Raw genomic sequence first — 26600 nt, forward strand, 5'->3', positions numbered from 1 at the left:
CTCTGTATGACGCCGATAATTGCGGCGCGATCATGTTGCTCTAGGCAGTGTGACTCCCAAGATTTTAAGGCAGCTGTCTTTGACCAGACCCTAGCCGCAGCAGGCATACAGGCAGTACAATGCAATGTACGTCTGCACGCGTAGGTTCAAATGTGTGAGGTTTTCGGGTGTATGCCGAATACAGTGGCCTCTGTCATGATGACGAGCAGCATGCCAGCGTTCTCTGTCCCCTATCTAGCACTAGCGATAACGAAAAGCTTAGTGATGTCCTAGGTTAGTAACGTCAACGCGCGTTTACCACGATCACTACTGACGATACCTCATGCTAGAGTGTAAGAGAAACACTAAGGGTGCTAACATGCAACAGCCAGTCCAGTGATGCCTGTCGGCTCCAATGAGCCGCTGTGAAGAAATCGTAGTAGAGGTCCCAAGTTTTGGGATGTGCCAGCGTGCCCGGCCAACCAATCGTATCAATCGGATGATCTAATCGTCTGTACGCTCGACAAGAATGACTCGCACTAGACAAACCTGTGAGACCTGATTAAGTTAAGTTCGTTTTATTTTGGCTTTTGAGCTCAGCGAAGCTCTGTGACATTTCACAGCCAAAGCAGCACTACGTTCCACGTTAGCACGCAGTAGTTCTGAGCTAGTAGTTCGCCGCGTGTGCTCAAACACTACAGGTATATAGGCTTCAAAGCATTAAAAATTACTAGCTCGAAGGCAATACGATAGTTTTGACTGGATCGTTTCTTCCCTAAATCTCGCACATGTTCTGCACGTATTGCTTCAAAGCAACTTCTCTCGCATATAAATGAAAATATCAGTAAAGATATGCTAATGTTTCAAACGAATAAATTTATACACTGCGTATATAAAAAGTGAGATTTTCATTTTCTTTGCTCGAACACCAGACACTATACCTGTTTCTACTGCCATCCAGTTTTAGATTAAGTTCTTCTATTACTCTATGCAATGTCAAATGATCCAGGCGCCATAATGCTTCGCATCTATACGGATGCGTATATTGTCATAATCTAAGTCATGAGCTAGAACGACTACAGCAGTTGCATTGGAGGTTGTACGTCCTGTCATCACCTCTAAGGGATCATCACGTATCTTTCTAGAAATTCCACTACAGCGTTCTAGTTCGCCTACTTTTGCCGCCATGTAAATACATGGGAGAAACGTTATAACTTCAGAGCACCAAAAAAACAGGAGCAAATCAAAGGAAGACACAGAAACGACATTATAGTAGATGGCAAGGCTATAGCATAGCATAGCGTAGTGGTCGTCGCGACCGCTTCGTAGAAGTTTCAACTGCGGCGGAAGCAGTAGTAGGCAGACGAGTGATCGACTCTTCCTGGGCAAACGTTTATAGGATGGGTCATTTAAACAAAAAAAAAATATGAAGCAAGCAAATATTCTTGGAATGTCACTAGAAATACAGTGGAATTTCATTCATCCTGGGCAATATTATTCAGCGCCATACAAGAAACACACTCGGATATACGCACGTATATACAGGGATAAGTAAGCAGGCAGACAAATACGATGCACAGACAAAACACGGTATTGTCGTAACCGAGGTGGACGAATAGGCCTTTGATCGTGAGAGATAGTTATAGCTGCGTTCCTGCTGTTCCTGCAGCTTCTGTGCAACAGGACTAACAGCAACAGCAAACGCACGTTGTGTCCGCACAACCAAGCGCCGTTTGATTCAATTTCGTTAAAAAAAATAGGCATGCTACCGATCGGAAATGGCAGCGGGCATGGCGACGCTGATGGCTGCGGGACAGGAGTATCAGATATTTGAAGACGATCGCGAAGGGATAAATCAAAACATGTACGAAGAGTATGATTGCACATATGTTGCAACGGTCCTGTACTCCATTTGTTTCAGTTGAGTCAAAAAAAAATGAGACCTAATCTTACGTGAAGACATACATAATGGTAGATAATGTACAGAGAACGACAGTAATCGAACCCAGCTGTTCGCTCGGACATTTTTCTTGCGTTCGACGTGAGCCTGTCCTGGCACCCTGTTATGCAACAAGTACTCTTCTCTGTAGCAGAACCAGCCCCCGCAGCTAATAGAATAATAATAAGAATACTAGCTATTGTTATTACTGAAAACAGTAAAAACTCATGTGTTGCCCCGCACTTTTTTTGTGAGTGTTCTCACAGTAAATGTCCCCAACCTGACGCGAAAAATTTCAAAAAAAAAACGTTTTCCTGTAGCTACTTTCGCGACGTATTCATACTGATCTCCTTTTTCCTTGTGGCGGAGCTCGAATGTGCCTTGTAAACACAGTTTTTTTCTTTCATAATAAAGACACACAAAAAGCACCCCTGGCTAGGAACAGGTGATGGTTGCGTTTCGAAATGGTATTATCAGTATGAAGCGTTCGTTCAAGCAATTCCGGTGTACCGGCTTTAGCTGGCCATCGTTAATCCACTGGACAAGTAAACCGCACAGGGTGGGGCAATGCTACATAGTTGACCGTGTTCACTGTTACCACAAGTGCTGCTACAGCTAAAAGTTACGGTTCGAGACGCGAGCATCCGTGCCAAGAAGCACACAATGGCACACATTTTATTTAGCATTCTGCATGTGCCCGATATCATAGGGTGCTATTTACACTTAAATCTTACGCAGTGACTCGGCTATAGGGTCAATGAACGCTGACATGACAACACTAATAATTAATAGCGTTTTATTTTCTAATAAATCTAAAGAATTAGCTATGCGATAAAAATACTGACATCCGAGGTACTTTTCATGTTTTTGCAACGCACAACAACGTTTTTGGTTTTACGTAACGGAAACCTATTTAAAGATGACACAAAATAAAAGTTCTGTAGCTTAATTTTTAGACGCTGTCAGTATAAATGTAGTCTGATTAGTAAAAATGATGAAAGACTGGACTATTCTGCACCAACTGACCATTGGTCTTTGGGATTGAAATAAACTAACCAACGGTTACAGAAGCCTCTAATTGTGGCTTCGTATTTAGGTGTACCTTCGTAAATAGCACTCAGCGACAGTTAGATGTGCAGATAAATTAGCCCATCAACTTCCAATTATTACCGGTATGTACAGTACATACCGCTCTAAAAGGTTTCGTATAGCATAAAAATGCAAATTACTATTTGTCTAGATCTATCGTCCTGCTCACTACGGATGCTTAGCAGATACGTCGAAAATGGCCTGCGTCAGTCAAACGATAGGTTCCTGTTCCGGCACATAAAACGCAGTCAGTATACATGGTCCAGCATAACTGGGCCTTATTAGAATCGTTTTAAAGTAGTCGTAGTTGTTAGGAAATTATGACAATTGAATAATCGAGTAAACCTAAATAACATAGAGATAGGAATGCCTAATGCGGAAAGGGCTTCTGTCCAAATTGGTGTGCTTAAAAACAACTATCAATTTTAATTGTATTCTAAATTAATACACAATATTATTAACGCGTATCTATATATGGATTCTGATGCATGGCGTTGCAACGGCTGCTAGGACATTCGATTGCGACGTTAGGTTAAAAACGATACGTAGACACAAACGTGTTTATCACGTAAAGACGTGTACCACTAAACTTCCGATACGTGCTGATGTAAGTTTTTCGATCTGGGCAATATATATTAAATCGTCCGTAGCGTGCGTACTGCCAACCGTCTGAAGCAGTGCCCAACGGCTTATATACCGGACGTAAAACATCGAAATATAAGACATTCTCCATATACGAATAGTATATTCGTATGGTGAGGAAATGGGAAAAGTTACAATAGGCCCATCGCCCGTGAAAGCACACTTTTTGAAAGAAGTTTATTGTCTGATGAAATTGAATTCGATATATTCGCATTATCCTAAATGCATAAGTTCCAATTGGTGTCTGACTAGTCTCGTCGATGTCTGTCATAAACGACCCCTATGGATATCTTCGTTGCATTTTCATTTCAAGATTTACAAAACACTGATGTCTCGAAGCACATAAATTATGTGTCAATGCGGTGGCAGTTACGTGACATTTTTGCGACGGACGACGACAGCAGGAATTACGGCCGTGGCCTAAAGGAGGCTGGAATGGTCGAACAGATCAATACCGCTATGGATATATCGTTACTGTTAGAGAAAAGGAAAATAAATGAATAAAGGTACGATTCCGGGGGAAAAAAGAATAAAATTGTCAGAGGAGGGTTTACGAGTAACCGGTTTGCTTTGAGTAGCCCTTTAAAGAAGTACAAAGAACACTGACCGACCCGATACATTTCTGGAACCACCGACGCTACGCAAGTGCCTACTATTTCTATTCTATATATACTATTCTACAGTGACTATTCCAAATTCTCTATATTATGATTACGGCCTTGGCCTTGTACATGATGATTCAATATGTACTACTTGTGGATAAGTCCCCTGCTAAGAAACGTACAGGAGAAGCCTTCAGGGTGAGTGGCTGAGATGGAAAGGGTTACTTTATAATAATTTTTTTGCCCAACAGTATAGTGAAATTCAAAACAGCTTTCCATAAGAGAATTTAATGGCACCTGAAACAAATGGTCTGTTCTAAGTTTCTAAAACATTCAGTGACATGATAAATGTAGACTGCGAATCTAGGCCAAAACATTATAATATAAACACCTGAAGAAGGCGAACGACTTCATAACATGATCACGATGTATGATAATACCTGACTTTATTTGAATTTAACGGCAGACCTGAAAAGTTCTTCCGGATTCCGGCCCAGACCTCTACCAAGTTGCAATTTTTCGGATTCATGCAGCATGGTCTGGGGGGCGAGCTAATTAAAACAAGAGGCGAAGTCCATAAAAGGGGTTTATGGATAAATCGTCTTTATATATACTTCTTTCATTTAGCCTGAGACTCGTTTTTTTGCCTAAATGGTGGATGAACGCCACGGAAAACTGAGGCACTAACCCTAGCAGAAGAATGTTAGCCTCAACCAAAAGCTTGCATTATATGAAATCAAATAAAACTTATTTCCTGATCGACCTAATCCTTACACGCACTTCATACATGGTTATTTATACACATATAACAAGGGTATAGTATTGCCATTTACGTGCTAAAGAGCACCCCATACCTTTCATGTTGATTTGTACGAAATCGGCGTTACTCAATCTCATCGCGACAAGCCGAGTGTCAAAAAGCGAGCTGTCAAAGTTCTTCACTGCATATCGCAAAATGTTCTCATAGACTTCTTGATTCGGCAGTAAAATCGTACCTGTAATTACAGATAATAAAGATTAGTATTCTACGTACCGGTGGCTCACTACGAGGAGATAATCAAATTATTTATAAAAAGGCTCGTTATCACATTTAGTGTATGTCCTTTTTTTTTTTTTTAACCTTCTAATAATTTGGGGGAGTGCCCTGGACCGACGTTCAGGTCTGTAAGGATGGTCCTAGCTTAGATATAAAATATATAAAAGACATATATGCAAGTATTACAAACTATCTAAGGGCAACAAAAAGTACTGGCCAGAAGGCATGCCTTCTAGCTAAACACTGTTCTTATTTGTGACTGCTAAGATATCGCCAAAACTTTTACGGGGTGATGCCATAGTTAGAAATATTAATGTTTGAAACGGAAGGACCTATAATGTAGTTTCTGGAAGAAATGTTGCGCACATTTCTCTCACATCGGATGCGAGCGTCTTTGATGAACTAGATGATTACGGTAGGTATAATCTTATTCTCCTAACGTCTGTTTATTAACTAGCTCCTGGCTAGGATCAGCGAAGTAGTTTTAGCGTTGAGCGGCCTGTTTGATGTTGATTTCCACAATCTTTCGGGCTTTTCCTGACCTACGAACAAACAGCAGAAGGTGTTCACAGGGTCGTTCTCCTGCCTAGAGCTCTTGCTGCTTTCGGTGCGTCTGCCCTAAGAATACGATGCGAAGGCATTATTCCAAATATACGTTTTGTTCGACCTACACAGCCTACGTCCAACGGTTCTTATATCATCTAGCAGTTACACAAATAAGCAGATACCCTGCCATGAAATGATGACGTAGCCTCGCCGTCGAATCTTCTAGGAGGGGCGAATTGACTTACAGCAGCAAAAAAATAGATAGGCACGATACTGACGGTAATGGCAATGGTGGCGCCAGTAGTATAGGTCGTGTATGCTACGCTGAATCGAGAGATAATCACATAAGTGATAGAAACGATATAAAGAAGAAAAATAGGGACAGCAGTAATCGTACCGATCACACGAGATAGCTGTGATAATAGCTGTTTAGCCCATAGACGCTGTAATTAATAAGATCGTATACATGGTGCATTCTAGTGTATTTGAGCTAACCCTTGCAATTACGGGAGACGAATGGAAGTAAGAAAGGGCAACGGGTTTGCAAAAAAAGCTTTGGTCGTAGAAAAACGCCTGTAGTCCTATGTGATCGAAATACGGAAAAGCAGAGAAGATACGGAAAAGCTACTAGTGGCCACCTACTGTACAAATATCGCAGTAACGATCTTGTTAGTCGTAACAAGCATATTCAAGCTGCTCAACTAGGCCTATCGTCCTGTCTTCTCTGTACTCCAGAGGCAGCGCTAGACGATAGAAGAAGACAGAAACCCTTTGCAATTACCATGGCGGTAGCGAGTGTTAGGCCGGCCTAGGCCGGAACTCGTGGGCTTTGACAAGCACAAGGTTGAACCACTTCGCAAGTCTGCCTCAGCCAGTAAGGCCAACGACGGCAGCCCTTCCGGAGCAACCTGTTAGTTCCATGATATATAGCCACATAATATTTAGAGATTTTGTGCTCTCAAGTTGTGGTGAGCTATGTGCGACACAGGCTTGAATTCCAAAGAAATATCCACTTGATAAAATCTCTATGCCCAGCCTTCGTACGGCACTCTGAAGGGTACATAAACTCAAATTCAAATTTGGGGAGGAGTAGCTAGCGCATTAGAGAGAAAACTTCCTTTCAAAAAAACTTTGTGGTCAGAAATAAAATGTATCGAACGAAAAGCTCTATAAGTACACTTAAACGATGTCAGTCGGTAGCTGTCTATGTTTATTCTAATCGCTTACGGGAAGTGTATTAGGTCCCGTATAAATAAATCCCGTAAAATAAACAAATTCAAAATATTATGCTCATTTGTTATCTCAAGTATCCAAGTTTAGGCTATAGGCCTAACTTTATATATTTTACTTCCACATTATCTTCTTCCTGATTATCTTAACGTATACTAATGAGTTTGATCGACTGGCCTTTTCCAAGAAGAATAGCTGTTTGTTATTGTTTGTGTAGCCGCAATCGAGTCTTACCGAAGATCTACAAATACAAAGATATATAAAGCCCATCGTATAAGAGACAAGCAGATGTACATATATAATACGTACAGTGGCTACTGTGATGTACATGTTTCGATTCAGTTTATAGTGTCATTTGTTAGTTAAATTTCTCACTGAGTCAGTGCTTCTTCGTCAGTGGCTGCAATTATACTTAAATAGGGACTAACTATATTAGCCCGGCAATTTCCCGATATCTGCCCATGACAGCTAAAAGATGCCCCATACAGCTCTCCCAACTCGGAGCAGCTGTTCTCCATGGCCCCGACAAAGCGCCCATGGCAAACGAGCATCTGTAGCCACAACCAGAGGTTCATAGCCAGCAATTCGCAGCCGTTCAAAGGCTGAATACTACGTGGTGGGTCCAAAACTATAGAGTTCGTGCGTGGACAAAAAATGACATCATTAAAGCCGGTGGCCTGCGCTCTGGTAAAGCGGAGCATTGTCACACTGCTCCGAAGCCTGCAGAGGCGGCGAAGTGGAAAGAGGCGGTATATTCACAGTGGCACAAAGAGATTCTACGCTGCTGCGAAGGAGCAGTATCGACGGTTCTAAGGAGGATGATAGTTCCAAGAGGCTTAATTAACCAAGAGGTTTGAAGCATCGTTCAGCGCAATGAGGGCTCTGAATGCCCATGGAACCTGTAACCTCTGGACCGAAGCCGTCGAGATAAATAGAAGGATAGAGGCTAGGTGTTGTTGATATAGCTAGGCAGAAAAAGGAAGACTGGGATACAACCTGCGTTCGGCGCGTTTCGTCATGGTTTACAATGAACGTGGAAACATTGAGAAATGCTATGAGTCGCGTACGTATATTGAGCTACAAGTGAAGACATTTGAAGGATGTTTGATATTTTTTCGTATCGTGTAAGCAGAAAATATCTCGCGCATAGCAAGGTGTTTACACAGGCCAATCAAACATGAAGACACGGGTGAAGACAGATCCACGCACTGAAATTACTCCATCCCTCTTAACATCATATTTGTATTATATTAATAGCCTATGTAGGTCTCATGCACCAATGATTTTAAAGTTTCATTAAAGGATTCACATTTAAAATTATGCGATATGTTACGCATGCCTATTGAACCTCACTTATTTATATTATCACTTATCGCTCAAGCTGAAACACAAAACTTAGCTGCAAAAACTTTCAACTGTCTCTATTAATTTTGAGCTTAAAAATCACTATAGAAAATTTGTAAAATTATAGGTCTTACGATACACGTTATTTTTTTTTGTAGTATAACGTGTTGTAACTAAACCTACTTTGTAAAGGTATTGTTATCGCAGATTGTTATCGCAAAGACAAATATTTTCAACTGTGACGCTTTAGCCCATGATTTTGTGTGAAGTAATTTTAGACCAAAGTTTTAACACAGAAGTGTGTCGAAGGGATGTGTCGCTAGTCTTTTTTTATCTAGAGATATTGTTAATGAGGCTAAAGCCATGTATTTAAGGGTCGAGTTCTTCCACGCGTATAGATCACGCATGCCATCTCATATGCCCAAGAAGTGTTATATGTATGTATGGTAACCACAAAGCAAGCCATTCCGTCATTGCTCGTTCGCTTTGATGTTTGCAGAGGTGCAGGAGTTTGGTGCGCTCTCGGCGCCAGTCGAGGGTGAACACGAACAAAATGCTAAGCGATAAGCTCTGGCCGAACATCGAAGAAAAGCTTTCGACAGTTCAGTCTAGCTTCGTAATGTTATCGCCTTTAGCCTCCGAACATCCGACCCAACTTCACGACCTAACGCCCTTGCTTATGCCTCTGCTGGTGAAATGGTGCTCATGCTGTCGTGACCGCCGCCCGTTTCGTCGACAGAAAAAAGAGAGAGATAGAGACAACGAGCCCGCTTGCTTGAACGTTACTTGCGCGCTGCGGGGTGGTTGGGATGACCAACTATAACCCGATTATCTACGGCCTACTGCTGGCAAACAGGCTACAAGGCCACGCAAGCAATCAGGAACGTCTACGACAAGCGTTAATATATTCAACGTTAACGGTTCTATGTTTTTCTTCCCCATCGTCGTCGCTGGACTGCTGCTCAAGGGAGGGCGGGGTAGTGCAAAGGACGGTGCTGGACTCAGTGAGAACACGGCAGCACTGTAAGGGATAAAAAACGGGGTCAGGGCAGAACAGAGATGAATAGGGGATTGGTGACTAAAACCGAAGCAGCTCGGCAGGTAAGCTCGTGCACCGGGCGTCAGCCTCAAGTCTCCAACCGGCTCGCCACTACTCAGGCAAGCAGCTAGTCTGCTTCCATAGGATGGCACGAAGATTTCAAAATTTTAACGACCTGTCTCATTAAGTTCAGCCCAACGGAGCGAATTTATCCCCATTCACTATTCGACCACCCTTTGCGAGTAGCAGAGTGAGATACGCTTACAGGGAGCGGGCCGCAGCGTGCGAGCAGGCGACCGACAGGGTTCTTAGTCCTTAGCTTTTAACCTTAACGTAGCCCGTTTTTTGAAAGAATAAAGGCCTCTTCCGCTGTCGTTGTCGTCGTCACGATCGCTGCTGCTGTTCCCACCAGCGTTGCTCCTGATTCTGACGGTGCAGTCCCCGCCATCGCCAAGCCGTACGTTTAAGCCATTCAAGGGAACTAGGCTTAAGTTTTTAGTGGCCTAGAGGCCAATCCCCACTGCGAACCATTGTTTTTCCTTGGGACGACTAAAGGACTAGCGTCCGTGTTTTTTGGCGACCGCGCGCGGTCATGCTGCTATGTTTGTAGATGTACGTCCTCTATAAACTCTTCTTTGTTAGTAAAATCATGTAGGTGTCTCCACGGCATCTGGGCGAATCGTCGGATACAAAACCAAGGCGCAGCTGTATATATGCCAGACAAGCTTCCTAGTTATAGAAGTTAAGTTGCAAGAAAATAGTTCTGACAACAGGAAATATTATGGAGGAAAAGGCTTGGCTTGAGCTGGTGACTAGCCTTGCTAGATTCTACTCCTTTGTCAATGGCTGGCCGTTTTTGTAAAACGGCAATCCCCGTGATCTGAACTACATTCCCACTCACTCGGATTCTTTACCTCTTTACGGCTGTCAAATGTTGCAACGTCGTCCGACCGACGCTTCTTCGCATTCGGGTTTTCGTATTCCGTATCCATGCATCAGGAAAATTCGGCGCCGCGCGGCTAAGGCAGCAAAAGCCTTATTCAGAATTCTGTATTTTAAAAGGCAGTGGACGAAAGATATTCAGGCTTGAATAGGAGAAGGACGGACAAGAGGAAAAAGCGCAAACAAGCAACGCACAATTCACGAGACGACTAAGACTATGTCCTTCCTCCAGCCTCTCGTCCCCTGGGACAGAACGAGTGAGAAGACCCCGTCGCTGCGGTGGCAGATGTCGCTACTGACCGAATCGCGATTGGTGCCTTTGCCTGGCTACCGCCACCGAACGACATTTGACTTGCTAATCGCCGCCGCCGCGGGCGTACTGGCTACAAGCAGACCCAACCAGACCAGTATAGAGTACGCTCGGCCTAGCCAACATATAAGACTGCACGGAGCAAGCCAGTCTCGTTGCCGGTCACGGACCACAGCACATATAGCCCACACGAGTATGCAGCACCGTTATACTCATACGGTTACATAGACTCTCGTAGCGACACGGGCAAGCACCAGTAACCGCTGCTATTGCAAGCGCTCTTGTTGCTGCTTCAAGGGGTGGAACCGACTGAGAATATCTCGAAGTAGCGCTGTACCTGGTAATAAAGGCTACAGGCATGAATTCTGCGGATGAGCGGGCAGCCTGCAGATGGCGGGATTTAGCGGCCAGGATTTACATCCAGAAGAGTCCTTAAGAGACAACCTGGCAGAAACCAGAGCGGGACAGAGAGCCCATGGCGGCAGTAGCATGGGCGAAAAAAGGCGAATGGCCGAACAAACACTCGTGCGGACGGACTAGTAAGCGAACTAGCGATGCTGCCGCGGCCGTAACAGAGGCACGTGCGGTTCATGCTTGGCCGAGGACTAAGAACGAAGGAAGTAGTGAAGGCCTGCTGAGGTAGCTAAGTACGAGGAGAGTCGAGGCTCCTTTGAGTCCGCGTCTGGATGAACTTCAGTCGACGTTTGCAACCGCCGTCTGCATAAGCGAGCAAGACAGCACAAATTCAAACAGCTAAGCGACCGCAGCAAAAGCAAGGGAAAGAAAGACTGAGAATTACTTAAACGTTCCATCAAATTTTCTAACTAATCTACATGTATAATAGGAATTTTCGCGAGAACGCTTCTGCTGAAGAGCAGCACGTTAGCACTAGGTTTACGGCCAAATCTTAAAATCAGGCTGCTTATACAGTATATATTAATGTTTGTGGCATTCCATGTAACGGTTATGCAAAGAAGGCTAGAGACACTAGCTTATCTTTAATGCAGCTAACTGGCACTCGTGCATTATTCATTTAGGTGCTAGAATTTGTGCAAGTCTTATAACGTTTGATGGCAAAGAACATACTTGAACAGTAGGGACCATTTGGCCGTAAGATCAGAGTCGAGACCTTTTAGCGGTAAACTGCTGTGTCTTACCCATGCGCCCGTTTCAACAATATAGTATAAGAAAGATTATTTAGCCTACGTTTAGTCCGGGTTAAAAAAAACGGCATAAGTACTAGAGTATTAAAAATGAAACCAAGCTACTGTTGTGATGTGGCAGGTATGTAAACTAAGACAAAAAACTATAACACGAAGACATGATCTCTTTTTTTGGGTGGATTAAGACATATGTATCCGTGATCCGTTATCAAATACGCTACTAATATGCGCTAAAGTATTGCGCCCAATCTGATTACTAAACTTTAATACCAGTGGCTTATAAATAAGAATGATTAACTCGTACGTAAATAGTAAACGATAGCGTTCTGCAAATTTGGATATTCGCAAATCTGTGGACAGAAAGCAGAGATCAGAGTACATCCCTTTCGTTATACTCTGAAAGCTGATTTCGTTAGTTGTTGCATATCCTGCCAGGTATATTTAGCTTTGTAGCATAGAGACGCATATCCTTATTTCCACAAGCTACTCAGGCAGCATAGGTCGAACGTTTAGTCTGTTACTGTCTAATAGTTCTGCCTTAGAGTATCTATTTCGAAGAGGACGAGAGATACAGGGGATCGTGGTGAAGGTAAGTCAAAGAGAGGAATGGTCTAGCAGGGAAAACGTGCTCGTTGTTTCAGTTCCCCAGGACATACAGATACAAAGTTAACCTGCAAGACCACACTGCATTCGAGATTTGCGTGTACTGCATGTACTACTAGCTTCGAAGATCCGATTAAACTAGAACATCCAACACAATGATCCGATGCTCACTGCTGTGTTAATCCTGGAGGTCCGTTGTCTTTCGTTCGCGAGCTTCAGCCCATAGTGGGGCGGCTACTTCGCTCGTTCCACTGAGGTTAGGTTGGCAATCCATTTTAGGGAATTAGTCAGTAGCGCTGAAGTCGCCGAAGGAACTAGTCCGCATATCAGTGACGAAAACAAAACTTAAGAAAGGTTGTTTAAGTAGAATTGCCTAGAAAGAGCTTAGATCGCTTACGGAATTCCATGAAGCGAACCGTCGACATCAATATAAAGGCGCGTTCAACTGGCTGGACGGGTCTTTCATATTGACGAGCATAAAATCATCAAGTTACAGACACAGGCACATATGCGCCTAGGTATGTATAGAATGAATGCACCATAGGGATATAGTTTAGTATAGTCTATCTTAATGAAATAAATCTTAGAAATCTGCAAAAACTTCTGTACTTGTTAGTGCAATGATATGTTGTGTGCCGTCAAAGGGCTTGGACACACAATTACGCTAATGGGTGCGCACGTATATATACCTCCTGTATCCTGCCGATGCAAAGTTGTTCTCTCTAATCTGTCATTCTATATGGCATTGCTATGTGCTTTATGAAGTCTGTTCGGCTGAGTTTGGCGGTCAATTGACCGTTTGTTTCCTCGTCGAAGTCTAGTAGTATGTAAAAAGTACCTATTATTTTGTATGTGACAGATAACTATCTGCCTGTAGTACTACTATCGTCTACAGCAATTACGTGCAAACTAAAACAATCCTATGTAACTTAATAAGCGGCGGTTATAATAATGCGAATAGGGGGGTCGCCGTCCTTTCAGTACTGCATCGTAAAGCATTGTTGCTTTCCAGTGGCCTAACGCACAGAACCGACCGGTGACTGTGGGAAGGAAAAAGGCTGCGGAGAGCGAAAGGAAAATCAATAGAAAACGCTGCATCTAAAAAATAAAAAAGCACCTTTCTTTCAAAGGTTCCGACACTGTCCTACTGCAGCGGAAGGTCATTTAGTGAAGTAACTTGGTATCATGTACAAATCCCGAAAAAGACGGCAGGGCTAAGCGTAGAGATTTAAAAAGCGGCCATACAGAAACATGCATTCGCGTATGCTCACACACAAAGAGAGTGCATTAAAGTAATAGAACTCGATCTGTCGCTCACAGCAGAGCGCCTGGTCTTTCTGCATTAGTCAGCCTGTCGGGACTATTGACTCTGAAGTCAACCGTCGCCATACAACTATCATAACAAAACAGCCAACGCTGCTCAGAAACAGTCAATATCCCTACCACGCGGAAAGTAGCGGAGACTAGCTGCCGCAAAGTCGAGATGACTACTAATAATCCTGGCTGTTGTGTTCGTGACCCAAGTGAACATAAGGGAAGACTGGAGGGTGACTGGGGGACATAGGGAAGCACAACGAAGAAATGTGGGCTGTGCGTGTGAGATGTACAAGGATCAACCGCAGCCCATGCCTGCTGTTATCGCGGTATATGTGTCATATTTCCTACTTCTTCTATCCTTAATATCAGTTGCCACGTCCACGGTGATCAACAGTAAGTACGGCGGTAGCCAACCGCCGTTTCTTACCTCCAGTGACTTATAAGTGTCCCCAGGTGACCAGGATCACCGGTAGTAGTAACCCGTCTGATACTATCCCTCCCCTCACCGTCACTATCAGGACAACAACAGCAGCAACGGCAATGACAGTGGTAGAAAAGAAAGTAGCAGGCATTGCTCTGCAGGCCAGAGTGAGACGCGTCTCTTTGTCTGTCGTAAAATTCCCAGCCAGCTGGAATTAGCTCTGATCCCACAGAGAGCTCAGTCAACCAAACATGAACAGCTGAGCTTAGATCGGCTGCTCTCCGTAACTGGCCGCTGTCCATCATTTTTTGGCAGTCTAATCAGGTCGGCGCTACGCGGTAATCAGGAACGCAAGGACCAGGAATGGAGGAGGGAACGTAGGGACGCTACTTTCGTGTACGCTTCTTCAAATTTGACCCATGTGGATGCCACATATGATAAACTATTAAACAACGGTAACGACTGCGATGATCAGGAACATGGCGATGAAGCCGCTAACTTCTAAAAACGCACGTTTTGACGTGTGTACCCGCATACATTAGTGTTAAATGGCTGCACGAGCGCTCGAAGTATTGGAACAATTCAAGTAATACTCTCTATTGAAACTAAAATTACGAAACCGGTCACGGCAACAGGAACGATAGACGAGGTTTTCAAGTACCGAAGGTTAAAGTGATTATACGTGAAAGCATTTGCTCGTTTAACTAATTGAACTGTGCTAAGTAACTTCCATTCGTGATATCTAAGGTACTTGGCATGACTAGGTACTATGAATATATGCGTATTTACTACTAATTTTACGCAAATGAGGCGAAATGTCCTAAGCTTGGCAATCGTGTGTGAAAATGAGTAGCAATAACATACCGCCATTGGCCAACACTCCTATGATGTCGCCCTTTCACCGTTGTCGTCCTTCGTATCATGGGCGTCCATGCTATAATCCTGAGTTCGGCTGTGGGTGCTTCTGCTAATAAGTATAAAGAGCGGGCGATAATTCAGCAACCGTTCCTCCAGCGAGTCGGAACGAAGATCAGCCACAGCAAAAGCAACAGTAGCGTCCTGTGCTTCCGAAAGTCACTGACGCTGGCTGATTCTAAGGGATGAGGAGGTCATATGGTGCCACTTACACGACGCTCGAGCATATGGGGTAAGATATATGTGAAGCCCCCAAACCGTTCACCCCCTGTACTTTAGTCTTTTATCCATTTCTCACGAAGTTCACTTGCAGTAGTACTACGGGAAGGTCGTGCAGGAGAGGTATATAACTGCTTCTAAAGCTAAGCGTCGTGTGCCATTGCTCGTATCGTATGGAGAAAGGCGAGGCGGACCTGGCAGCCACCTGCTCTTTGGCAAAGACGTATAGAATTTGATTGTAGTACAGTTAAGTGCACAACATCGAGGTCCAACTGGTCCGGTGCGATTGTGATTTTATGTGACTTTCGTAAGTATGTGTCCATAGTTTGATCCTACTGCCCATTCCGATAGCAGGTGTCGTTGGGAAATGAAAAAGAGTGCAGATGCGGGCTAAACCAAGCTGCCCGCCAACCTACAGTCATTGCTACTTCTGGAAATAGCCCGGTCCGCTGCGTAGGTCACTGAAGTTGTAGGTGAATACAATCGTGCTTGGGGTAAGGCGTCCGTTTCGCACCTTCTACTCCATTCAGCCAGAACTGTTCTAGGTGGAGAAAGATGGCTGAGCACCCTGCGAGTCGTTTACGGTCGTGGCTAACTGGTCGACCCTGCGTGACGTGCCTCGCTGCCGAACTCCAATCCGCGTAATTGCGGCTGCTGCCGCGGCCGCCGCCGTCAGCCTCGCTATAACTTCTGGTAGAGGCAGTTGGCTACAGTCGTGCCGTTATCTCATTAAGAGTATATTTTCGCTTTCGGTTCTCTCATGTTTCTTTAGCCAATGACTCCTGAGTCGTAGGGAAGAGCGGTAGGGAAAGATTGCCCTTCCGCCGTCGCAGCTGCCGGCTGTGTAGGGAAATACATAGCGCGAAAGCAAACATTAAGAGCTAATATAGGTATTGCATTCGCTGCGCAGTGCGCAGTGATAAGTGACGTTAGCTGGCCTGAGAGAAAGAGAGAGAATTTTCTGATTGCAATCAGGTATAGTGGCGGCGTCGCTGTCTTCGGAGATACTGTTGAAGGCCACTGAAAATGCAATGATGACCTGATGTGCGACGATTTCCATCAAGAAGTCAATCATCGCTTTCACAAAATGACCTTCGCTTCATCGTGCATGCATAGGAGTAATCCGAGGATGTTGCGGCATTCATCGGTTAGACTCGAGTAAAATATATCGCCCATCTTTGCATAATAGATACTTAGACGTTTATAGTCGTACGACCAGCTACGTATCGAGCGAGGAAACGAAGTTCACATGCATGCATTTGCATGTGCGTCTAGATTGTACCTGTATACAGATATATGAATAGATACTACTGCCAGAAAGACATCATGGCCGTATATGAAAGAATATATCTACTATCCTAGCGTGCAGCAGATTTTTGCCCACAGCTATCGGTTATCGCGTAGCGTAAAGCTCATCTTATGTATCTCAGTATGTTATTATTTACCAGACAGGTCAGCAACTCTTGTAAAGGCTATAATCCAAATGGATGTACTATGATTCTCTTATTGCTCACTTTTCGAGCGTATGTAGTAGCCATTATTTCCCTGTCCCATATCCAATCAGAACTGTGCTATAGGACTTGTACATTTGCACACAGGCGTATCCGCGCGAACATGCTACATGTGTGCTTGCCTAATATGACAAACTGCTACCTAACCACAATGAAATGCGAAGAGACTAACTTACGCTCATATCTATAGAGAAAGTTCGGCTAATAGAAAAGTGTCAATGGCCATCTAATAGTTTTTGTAACGAACCTAGATAGTACTGATCTAAACTACACAGATACACACCATCAAAAATTACATCATATTACTCAAGGTCCACCGACTGGGTCCGACTCAAAATGATCCTTTATGAAATTTTGACTGTAATAAACCTAGTTCATCAATAATAGTAATAGCAAAAATAACAATCTTCCTATATCGGTGCAGATAAGGCAGATTTAGAAGTGTCTTGCCGGTCTATTTATCCGATATAACTTAACCGACAAAAATGAAAGATGTACTGCATGAAGAATTATAACTTACTCTATTTACAACGAAAACAGTATACCTAAGTTCGTTTGCTAGATAATGGGATTTTAGGAAAGCCCATGGTTTATAGATTTTATATTTTATCGTCCCACTGAAGTAGGAGTATATGCGCTAACTATATCTAAAAACAGCTGTAACGATACCTGTGATTTCCTAAAAACTTTGAAGTGGAAGCAACGTGCCTGGGAACATTGTTCTCTGAATTCTCGTAAATACTGAAAATGTCCTTATAGACCCTTGTGTAAACTGAGCGCCGTTGTAACCCCTCTGAATTTGTGAATTATCGACATGGTCAACCTGTCATAGATCTTTCCCAGCTATACGCTAACATGAGTTTTTAGAAAAAAAACGGGTATCCGTTTTCTTTATCTACTCATTTTTCCGGGTATGAACTATTATTTTCCGAGAATCATCGATTTTTCGCGTATGCTTGGGTTGTTAAGGAGCTTAATATTTACATGAAGTGCCGGATGTACGCAACGCAAGAGAATTTCTAAAGTTGCATAGAAACGTAGGCCAGTGACCTAACGGAACAACTTAAACAATGTAATCAGTTTACAGACATAGGATAGTTGGGTCAACAAGCCAAGCAGGCTTGTATTTGCTTGGATTAGATTGGGAAGGGCACAGGATAACTTTGGATAGCACTTAAAGCGTATGTTTAGTGGAAAAAATGAATGAATAAGTTGGGCATATATAGCTATCGGTGGACAGATGTTGCATAGAAGCAGCGCTGATCGTTACCACGCAGCTCAAACAGCAACAGCCACTTGATCCTGATATCATTATATATATACATGAAGGGTTGTAAGTTGAACCTCTTCGCGTTCAAAATCAAAAGTGAATAGGTCAATTCATAGTCAGTGAGTTAACAGTAGCATTCACAATGGTTGCGTTTGCCCCACATACGGGAAATATATACGTCGATAATTGTACGTGCCCTATTTACATGTTTACGAGCTGTGCATCAGCAAACATGGCAGACGAGTATGTACCTAATCTAAGGATAAGACAAACTATATAAAACGTAGTAAGTCAATCGAAATGCGTCAGGCAAATGCAGACAGTCGGATCCGACACAAGTAGTGTCTGTACAATTGGCAATTTATAAAACAGGCCATCGTTCCTGGGTTGCACCGTTTCTGATGGTACACAGTACGGTCTAAGGTACAGAGTGTAGCAGTAAGGCCAACCTCAGCACGTGTAAACGCGTGAGGAGCAGAGGTAGATTCAGCTCGGTTAGAGTTTCATTTCTAGCAGAAAAAAAGCCCGTTGAATGTTTTTTTTTAATGTACATTTTTATCTTCCGGGTGGGGTGTACTCGTATGGTGCCGAGCTACAGGACTGGAAAACAGCAGGATGACTGTGTGACCTACCAAATAAGGTGTTGCTATATATATATATTATTGTCTACACGAAATGATCGTATGTGCAGAAAAATTACGTCGGAGAAACTGCCGATTCCCTAACACAACCACAACTAAACGGACATGCTTAACCATACAAGTTTTCTTCAATTTTGTTTTTCCATTCATTTTTTCTATCCTTTTCTGTGCTACTAATTTTCTCCACCCGATAAGGACCCTGTTTACTTATTGCTATTATTTAACTTTTTGGTGAGATAGCCGGGTCTAACGCATGGAGCCTTGTGTATTAATTTTTGTTTGTGTAGCGTTACAACATCGATTCACTTTAAGTCTTAATTCTACTGAAAAGTTCCTAGCAGGCTGTAGTTTGGTCCAAGATCGTGTTCAATATTTTATCCGTTGCCCGAGTGTCTGGATGTCAAAGTGTATTTCAATATTTTAACGTGTATACTACACTTATATGTAGATAAGGATGCTATTGAAATTAATATGAGCGGAGACTTGTGTCCGAGGCTTTTAGAACCGCATGTCTTCTTTGTTATAAAACGCAATATAGTATATCCTGGGTATACGAATCTATGCAGTTTCAACTTCCACACTCACCCCTTCCGATCTTACTTGAATTATTTATTTCATCCAATAGACACTTTGTCAAATATTACAGGACTTGGCTTTCAATTCTGTGTTTTCGTTTATGCGATTAGTTTTACCTGGATCCTTCTCTAGAAAATACCATATTTTCTTTCACTTTTGCCCTCTTGTTCTTCCGTTATTAAATGTTTCAGTCTGCAACCCCAGGCTCTTTGGTAAATAAAATTATTCTAGTCAATCTGCTTCGATCCGCTCACCCCGGCACGCGTTCGTCATCGTCGTAGTATCAATTCAGAAATTGGAACAAGCTGGTAACCATAACGCTCTTGTTATCCGCGTGTCGTCTGCGTGAGCTTTCGTTTCGTTGGTCGCCCTTGTTCCTATGATTCCGCTTATCTGGTTGCTGGTGACTCCATTAGTTCTGTCTTCACTTCTTCTGTCTTCAGCTTTTTACGACAATGATTTCCCAATTGTCATTTGCCAAGTGCAGCTTCGAGGCTGTAGACAGGGAAACTGCGTTCGTTGCATCGCTGCGAGGAAGACGTTTTTCGTATCCCCGTCTGTCTTTGCCTCACTTCTTTTATTGTTAGTGTGACCAGTTGCCCTCTAACCGTCTTCTGCAGCGGTGGCCTCAACTACATGTCAACCTGGCAATGCGAAATTTGATTTGCTAGTCTCGAATGCGTAGTTGGCGCGCCTTCCTACTTTTGACCCTACAGTCCAACCTTCTCTCTCATCTGAAACGCCCTTTCTCGGCGCCACCGATCGACCACGCAGAAATTTCTTGATTTTTCGTTGACAATGTCTCTTGCAGTTTGACAAAAAAAAAATCGAGAAAAATCAGTTGACGATCATTTTACACTTCGAAGACAGGCCATAACTCTGTGTTTTGCTTTTTCTATCATCCTTAAATCTACGTACCCTGGTCGGCCTTTTGTGCCCACTTTTTCTTCCATTGGCGCCCGGTAAACGTGTCTCGTTTAGCTTGCAAAAACCCATTCCTTACTATTGATGTTCCGTTACTGTGCAATAGAGAACATCAAAAGTTACATCGTCAAATCAAAAACGACAAATAAACTAATATTTCAACTTCGTGTTTAATTTACTTAAACATTATTTTTCACCGTACATGACAAGAACTGTTTATAGTTACTACGTTTGTGTATCATTATATCGCAAGTCTGACATAAAACCTACGGACACTTCTCGTACACTTATCCCAACCGGAGCCGATCAAAATAATCGATGTCTAAAAAAATATTTATTTTATTTTAGTTATTTTTTAAATCTTCTGATAAAACGTAGATTTTTCAATGACATTTGGATATCAGGTCCGACAGAGGTGTAATAATGTTTACGTCTGTGGACTTCTAAACATAATTTGACAAATTGACAGTTAAGGGCAGGCTTAACGTGGAAAGTGTGTAACGTCCTGTATGGATACAACTTCACCTCAGTATCATGAAATTTAGATTACGATGTGTCAATATGTTCATGGATTCGCAAGACGGTTTGCTTGAAGCTTGTGCTTTAGCCCAGTACTGTTCTGGAAATTGTGCTATAGCCAATGGAGTTTTAAGGTTTTCGTATGTATGAAACCGAAACAAGCATTCGGGAAGGTAGGCAAGGTGTTCCCATCTGTGGCACAATACTTTCGCCAATAGGTTGGCTACCTCATACATATGTAAATATATCAGTTTGAGTCTACCTAATTGTCTGCCATATGTCTCCTTGTGAACATCCTTTTTTAAGAATATTAATGGCTTTCAAAAACGAATATCCAGTAGTCCTGTGGGATTGCATGTAATGGGCCTTGAATTTGCATCTTCAGAGAACCTCTGCTAGAGGCGAAGATAGATAGTTCAACAAAAACATATGTCATTAGAAATTTCGCACGCATTTATAATAGTTATACAGAACATAAATCAACTAATACTGCCTTACTTCATAATCATACGTTGGTTTCTTGGTCCTTCGATCTAAGAAGATACATGTATGCCATTTTTTCGAGCGTTTTGTAAAAAAATGAACCAACCTTATGGCCTAAGCAATTTAGCCACCCACCATGCAACAAAGCCCATTAAATTACTACTAAGCGAGCATTGTTACAGCTATTGAAACGCCCAACGACGTAGGACGTGGCAAAAGCGCGTATTTCCTTAGTTTTTTTCCTATATAAACATCGTGCATCCGAGTATGCCATCAGCTTTCTTGTTATACACAAAGATCTTCTCCACAAATCGTATACTTCGTTTTGCATAATGATAAGATGCTCAGCCGGTTTATTGTGGCACGCTTGTTGCGGTCAATACTTGCACAGTCCTCATTGGTTAATAACCGTCAGTCTGTTATCTAATATTTCCGTTTTGGTTCATGGCTACACAAACCATATAAAGTGCCTCATATCTTAAAATCTGTGTACTTTGACGCGCACCCCCGTACATTCGACTCCAGCTGGAATTATGGTGAGCAATATTGGGATATTCAAGCCTATTTATGATGTGGACACTCTGCTGTTGCTACATATACCTACTACAGCGTGTTCATACATATAGAGTGATGAAACACACATGTGCCACAAACCATTGAGTGGGTATGCAAACCAATGAGACTAATCTGCAGTTGGTGTGCCAGTGCGCTCTCGTCCTTGCATGCCGTTCGAAGGTACCAGAAAAGGTTAAGGCTGCCATGTTCCTATGCTAACGAGAAAAGCGGCAGTCGAACGCTGCTGATTCTTGCTTGATGCTCCTGCACATGCTCAAGCGGGAGCGTTAGTCGGCCTTTCCTCTTCTCGCTGCTTCTTGGCCATCCGTACTAGTCGCATCCTGTAACCTAAGGCAGCCGCGCCTCAGTCACGTGCTGATTCGAAAAATGATGCCGGCATCGTGGCTCTTCGGATGCTGAAATACGATGACCTTATGCATCGCTTGAGTGACGAGAATGCCCGAGAAGCGGATACGACTGAGCTGTTAGGGACAGTTAGACCAGCTAGGCTTCTGCTTTAAGTATCCACTTGAGAGCAATCCGCTGCGCCTGAGACCGGATTCACTGCGCGTGATCGGGATTGAGGCTCACGGGCTAAGCTTTAAATATAAGGGATGCCAAGGCAGATAGGGGGAGGGCTGGAGGAACAAGGAGCATTCTCGCGCGTCTAATGTTATATAGCACGAGTAACAGCAGCTTGACGAGGTGTTGCGACTCATACTAAGCTTCGAAATGGCGGAACTCCAAGCTCGGGCTCGAATGTGGTTGTAATACAATGCTTCCGACTACAGCTACAGCCAACATCTCAAGCGACCACGATTGCTTCCACCGCTGCTCTACAAGAACGCCCAAATTTCGGATGGCAGCTGTTGTGGTGATTGTCGAGGGCAATCACCGGGTGGCGATTATAGTTCGGTGATATTTTTCGATATAATGTCACCCTTCTGCGCTAGCCGCTCCCTATTCTCATTAAACACTTCAAGATGACCCGAGATTGTGGTTCGTGAACCGTTCGCGCGCTTTTGCTAATTTAGGCATTCGTCACGCATATGTTCTGGAACGAACGAGATTCAACGGGACGGTAGCGCCTGGTTTCTATGACTATGTACTATCGGTGTAACGAGATGTTAAGTTTGAGAACGATTTTTAGGGGTACTTTCAGTGGCGTGGATGAGGTTGACAAGAATCTCTTCTTCCCATCTGTGTTCAGCATAAGGTAACCCTCTATTGTTAGCGATTGAAAGCAGTGGCATGGCCGTTACAGGCAATGTCTGCCTGTGACGCTGTAAGCCCTGCAACGATTGCAGGATCCAATTTTTACGCTGTGATATTATATACATACATGTAATTTCTCTTAATTCAATGTCGTGAAAGACCTAATGAGGACCATCTTATCGTAACAAATGGCCTGTTGCATATAACATGACAATAACTCAGTCTCGGCATGACCGACTTTGCATCCATGACAGACTTGAACGTTGACGTTACGTACAGGATTGCCTTTTATACCACACGCATGAATGGCGTTTTCCCACACACTTCAGATCTCTTTTGCATGTATTTGTACTTATACCTGGCAAAACGCAGCTATTTGAGTTCTTATATCTACTGATGTCCAATAAAAGAGCAGTGTGTTACAAATATCGCGTAAGTTCTGCCGTAGACGATCGCTGGCACATGCACGTCACTATGCATTTAAACAGCGCGTGGATACAAGTACAGTGTGAAGTTCAACGGGAAACCCATCACCAGTGGACCTGTAATCTATTACTGAAGTGTATATCTAGCCATTTTACAAAGAAAAAATAGGCTAGTTCACGGGGAAAAGCAAATCTACATATCTGATCATTGCACCTCTAAATGATGATGACGGACTATGCCGTCATTTAAGCATTATTAATTAATTACACTTGTTGTTTTCGAGATAGCAATAAATTCCACGAAAACCCACTCAGCATGCGTGAAAGTCCTTCTGCTAGTAGGCAAGATAAGGACCATCTCCTGCTTGAACAGGATGTGACGGCAGTAAATAGAAACTACCACTTATATATATATCTTTTCTCAAAGTACTGCAGTAGTGAAGTTCTGGTTCGATACGGCTAAAGTGGCAGTGAGCGCGACACCTCAAATTTTGCCAATGGCGACGTAGATAAATTCAGATGCATCTAATGACATACATACATACATACACTATATGTATACAATAAAACAAACCGCAGGTTCATTACCCATCTAGGCAAAAAAGAAATCAACAACTTTTCGCGTTTCAGTAAAGATGTATGTACGTATAGCCACGAATGTTTGCTCTGTTCGATACGTTTCAGCTAACAAGGTCTGCCGTGCATTACATTATTATGATCATTATTATGATTGACTTTTGCTGGGCGAATAGCGCTGGCATACATCTCTTGTTCAAATAAGTGAGGTTTAAAAATGTCGTTAGCTATGACTCTGCCTCTGCGGTAGGCCACAGCGAGATATTGAATGTGGTAGTAGAAAGTAGCCTCAAAGATGGCTATTTCGTCATAGTCTAGATCTTGTTGACTGCAGTAAGAGACGGCTGAGTTTTGTACGTGGCATATTGCATCTGACAGTGAAGTTAGGGGACGGTGTCCCAAAGAGAGGCTGACGGTCGGCTGTGACAGCTGATATGTGCAACAAGAGGCTGGTAGCTGTCATGTTTGTAGACCGCGGTGAAGGCACTCGCAACAGATGCATTGCACTGACGATGGCTGTCGAAGTCTTCAGTCACTATCGGCGTCAACATCGTCATCAATGTCATGAGTTAAAGAGCGCAAAAGCTTGACTTGATGTCGCCAGGGCTGACTAACCGCATAGCTCGCAGCCTTAGGGGAGCTTGCGATAGAAGGTCAGCACTACTACTACGGGCGATAAAGGACTCGGATCCTTCATTACATAGAATGGCGCGAGAACGAACAAACACCAATGACTGCGATTGTCTACATTGTATTACAATGATGGGGTTGTGCCAACAATAGTGTTTGACGTAGGGAGCTCCAGACCATACAGAGCCGTTATTTCTGATATCGCTTTTTACTGCCTATGTTCCCTTTGAAGCGCGCTCCTCGTTTTATTGCTGGAAAGCGGTCAAGTGCCAACGAGCCCACCGATCTTACTTATTGACAGGTGTCGTCACAACAAAGCCGGATTGAAAAGACACAGGAAGAAACGAGCGAGAAATAGAGTAAACGATGATGCATCGACACCCGCGACTGTGAGCAGGGTAGATCCTGTTTTTCTTTCTAGCTGTATGTCAGTCAATCGCCTCTCGAGTTGAGGGCTCTGCAGGAAAAGGTACATACATATAAGCTACAGAGATATATAGTAGATCGAACGAAAGGTAATCAATGAAGGGAGGTGGACGTGTTGTTATACTTGTAATTACAGACATGGCTCATAGAGTCCTCTTTCTCTGTGCGGCCATTGTATCTGTTCCTAGGCAATACCATCGTCGATACAATTCTAACTGAAATAACAACAAGCGTAGACTCATCGTATACGACAATTGGTTTGCCCGCTCAAATGGTTTCTATCCTTATCCCACCTGCACTTTTGGATGCTGTCTCTATTCTTTCGCTCCGCCTAGTTTGCTTCGTTCCTTTTACTTCTTGCGCTTTTGTTTTGGGCGCCCATTTACCGATCGAGGAACGAGGGGCGCTAAGATCGATTGCGATCGAAAAAGCATAAAAGGGCAGATAAGAATATGTAAACTAGAACACGACTTCGGAAGCGACGACGAATAATGGCGAAACCGACCCAGGTCGGCCTCGAAGTCGATCCGTCGTCTGCTGTCTCAGATAGTGGCCGCTCGAAGTAGCTGGAGCGTTGCGTCGGACCGTACTGTCAGCAAGGCTCTATAGCGATGCGCCGCAATGCTTTCGTAGCGCTTTTCTAAGGCAGCCTCGTTTTTAAGATTTGTAGCAATAGGCGACGGGTTTTGTGGAGATTTCAAGGACAGGACAGAAGAATCTCAGCAGATCCAGTACGCTCATGAAGGATTGTGAGTTGAATGTAAGGAACGCAGAAGAAAAAGAGAAAGATTATCAATGGAAGACATGACAAAGATGACCGATTGAAACTTACTCCAGCAATAACAGCCATGACCGGAGCCGACTCGTATTCTTCCTTTGTTCCTGCAAGATGACGTCGCCGTTGTCTCTATATGCCAACAGTGAAAATGCTATCCACCAAACTCACCTCATTTTAAAGCTTCTATCTAACGCCAACGGATGTTTGTAGCATATATTCATTCTATAAGCAGAAGAACAATGGATTTATTTCGGGCAGCTCGGAGCATGTCGACGTGACGTCTTTACGCCTTGTCAACAGGTTGCCATCGAAAAACTGCTTGTAGTCTGCTTGATACATAAGAGGTATGTGCGTACTACGTAAATTATAAAGCTGGCAACGTTCTCTTCGTAATAGATATACCCTCAGATCTAACATTAGGATCATATGGACCTGCCCACGCTTTTCATTATCTTAGTTGCATAATTCACGGAAGTTATAGATTCCACAAGCTGAAACCCTTATAATCCTATGATGACAATTGGTGGTTTGAAAATTTAGCTATTCGAGTTCGTATATATTGACTGTCGCGTATTTGACGCGAAACAGCAAATGGGCAAAATGTGTAATTCAGAGGGGGTTCGGCTCATGAACCAGTAACAGGACTGTCGCACAGCCAAAACTGCCTTATCCTGAAAACGATCTTGCATCGTTCTGGACATTAGTCAATGTATAAGTTTCTGCTGTATTAATGAT

At 43.3% G+C, this 26600-nt stretch overlaps 1 protein-coding gene across 1 annotated transcript in view; it reads right to left on the reverse strand.

The window, feature by feature from the left end:
* The window catches only part of LOC111267110 (glutamate receptor 1), a 109890-nt gene that overhangs the window by 33180 nt on the left and 50110 nt on the right, over nucleotides 1-26600 (reverse strand). Inside the window, exon 2 of the mRNA XM_022845111.2 lies at nucleotides 5106-5246. Within this exon, the coding sequence (XP_022700846.1) occupies nucleotides 5106-5246 (141 nt within the window). The remainder of the gene's footprint in view (nucleotides 1-5105; nucleotides 5247-26600) is intronic.

This window comes from Varroa jacobsoni, unplaced genomic scaffold (assembly GCF_002532875.2).
Source record: "Varroa jacobsoni isolate VJ856 unplaced genomic scaffold, vjacob_1.0 scaffold_1147, whole genome shotgun sequence".
In the NCBI taxonomy this organism is placed as follows: Eukaryota; Metazoa; Arthropoda; class Arachnida; order Mesostigmata; family Varroidae; genus Varroa; species Varroa jacobsoni.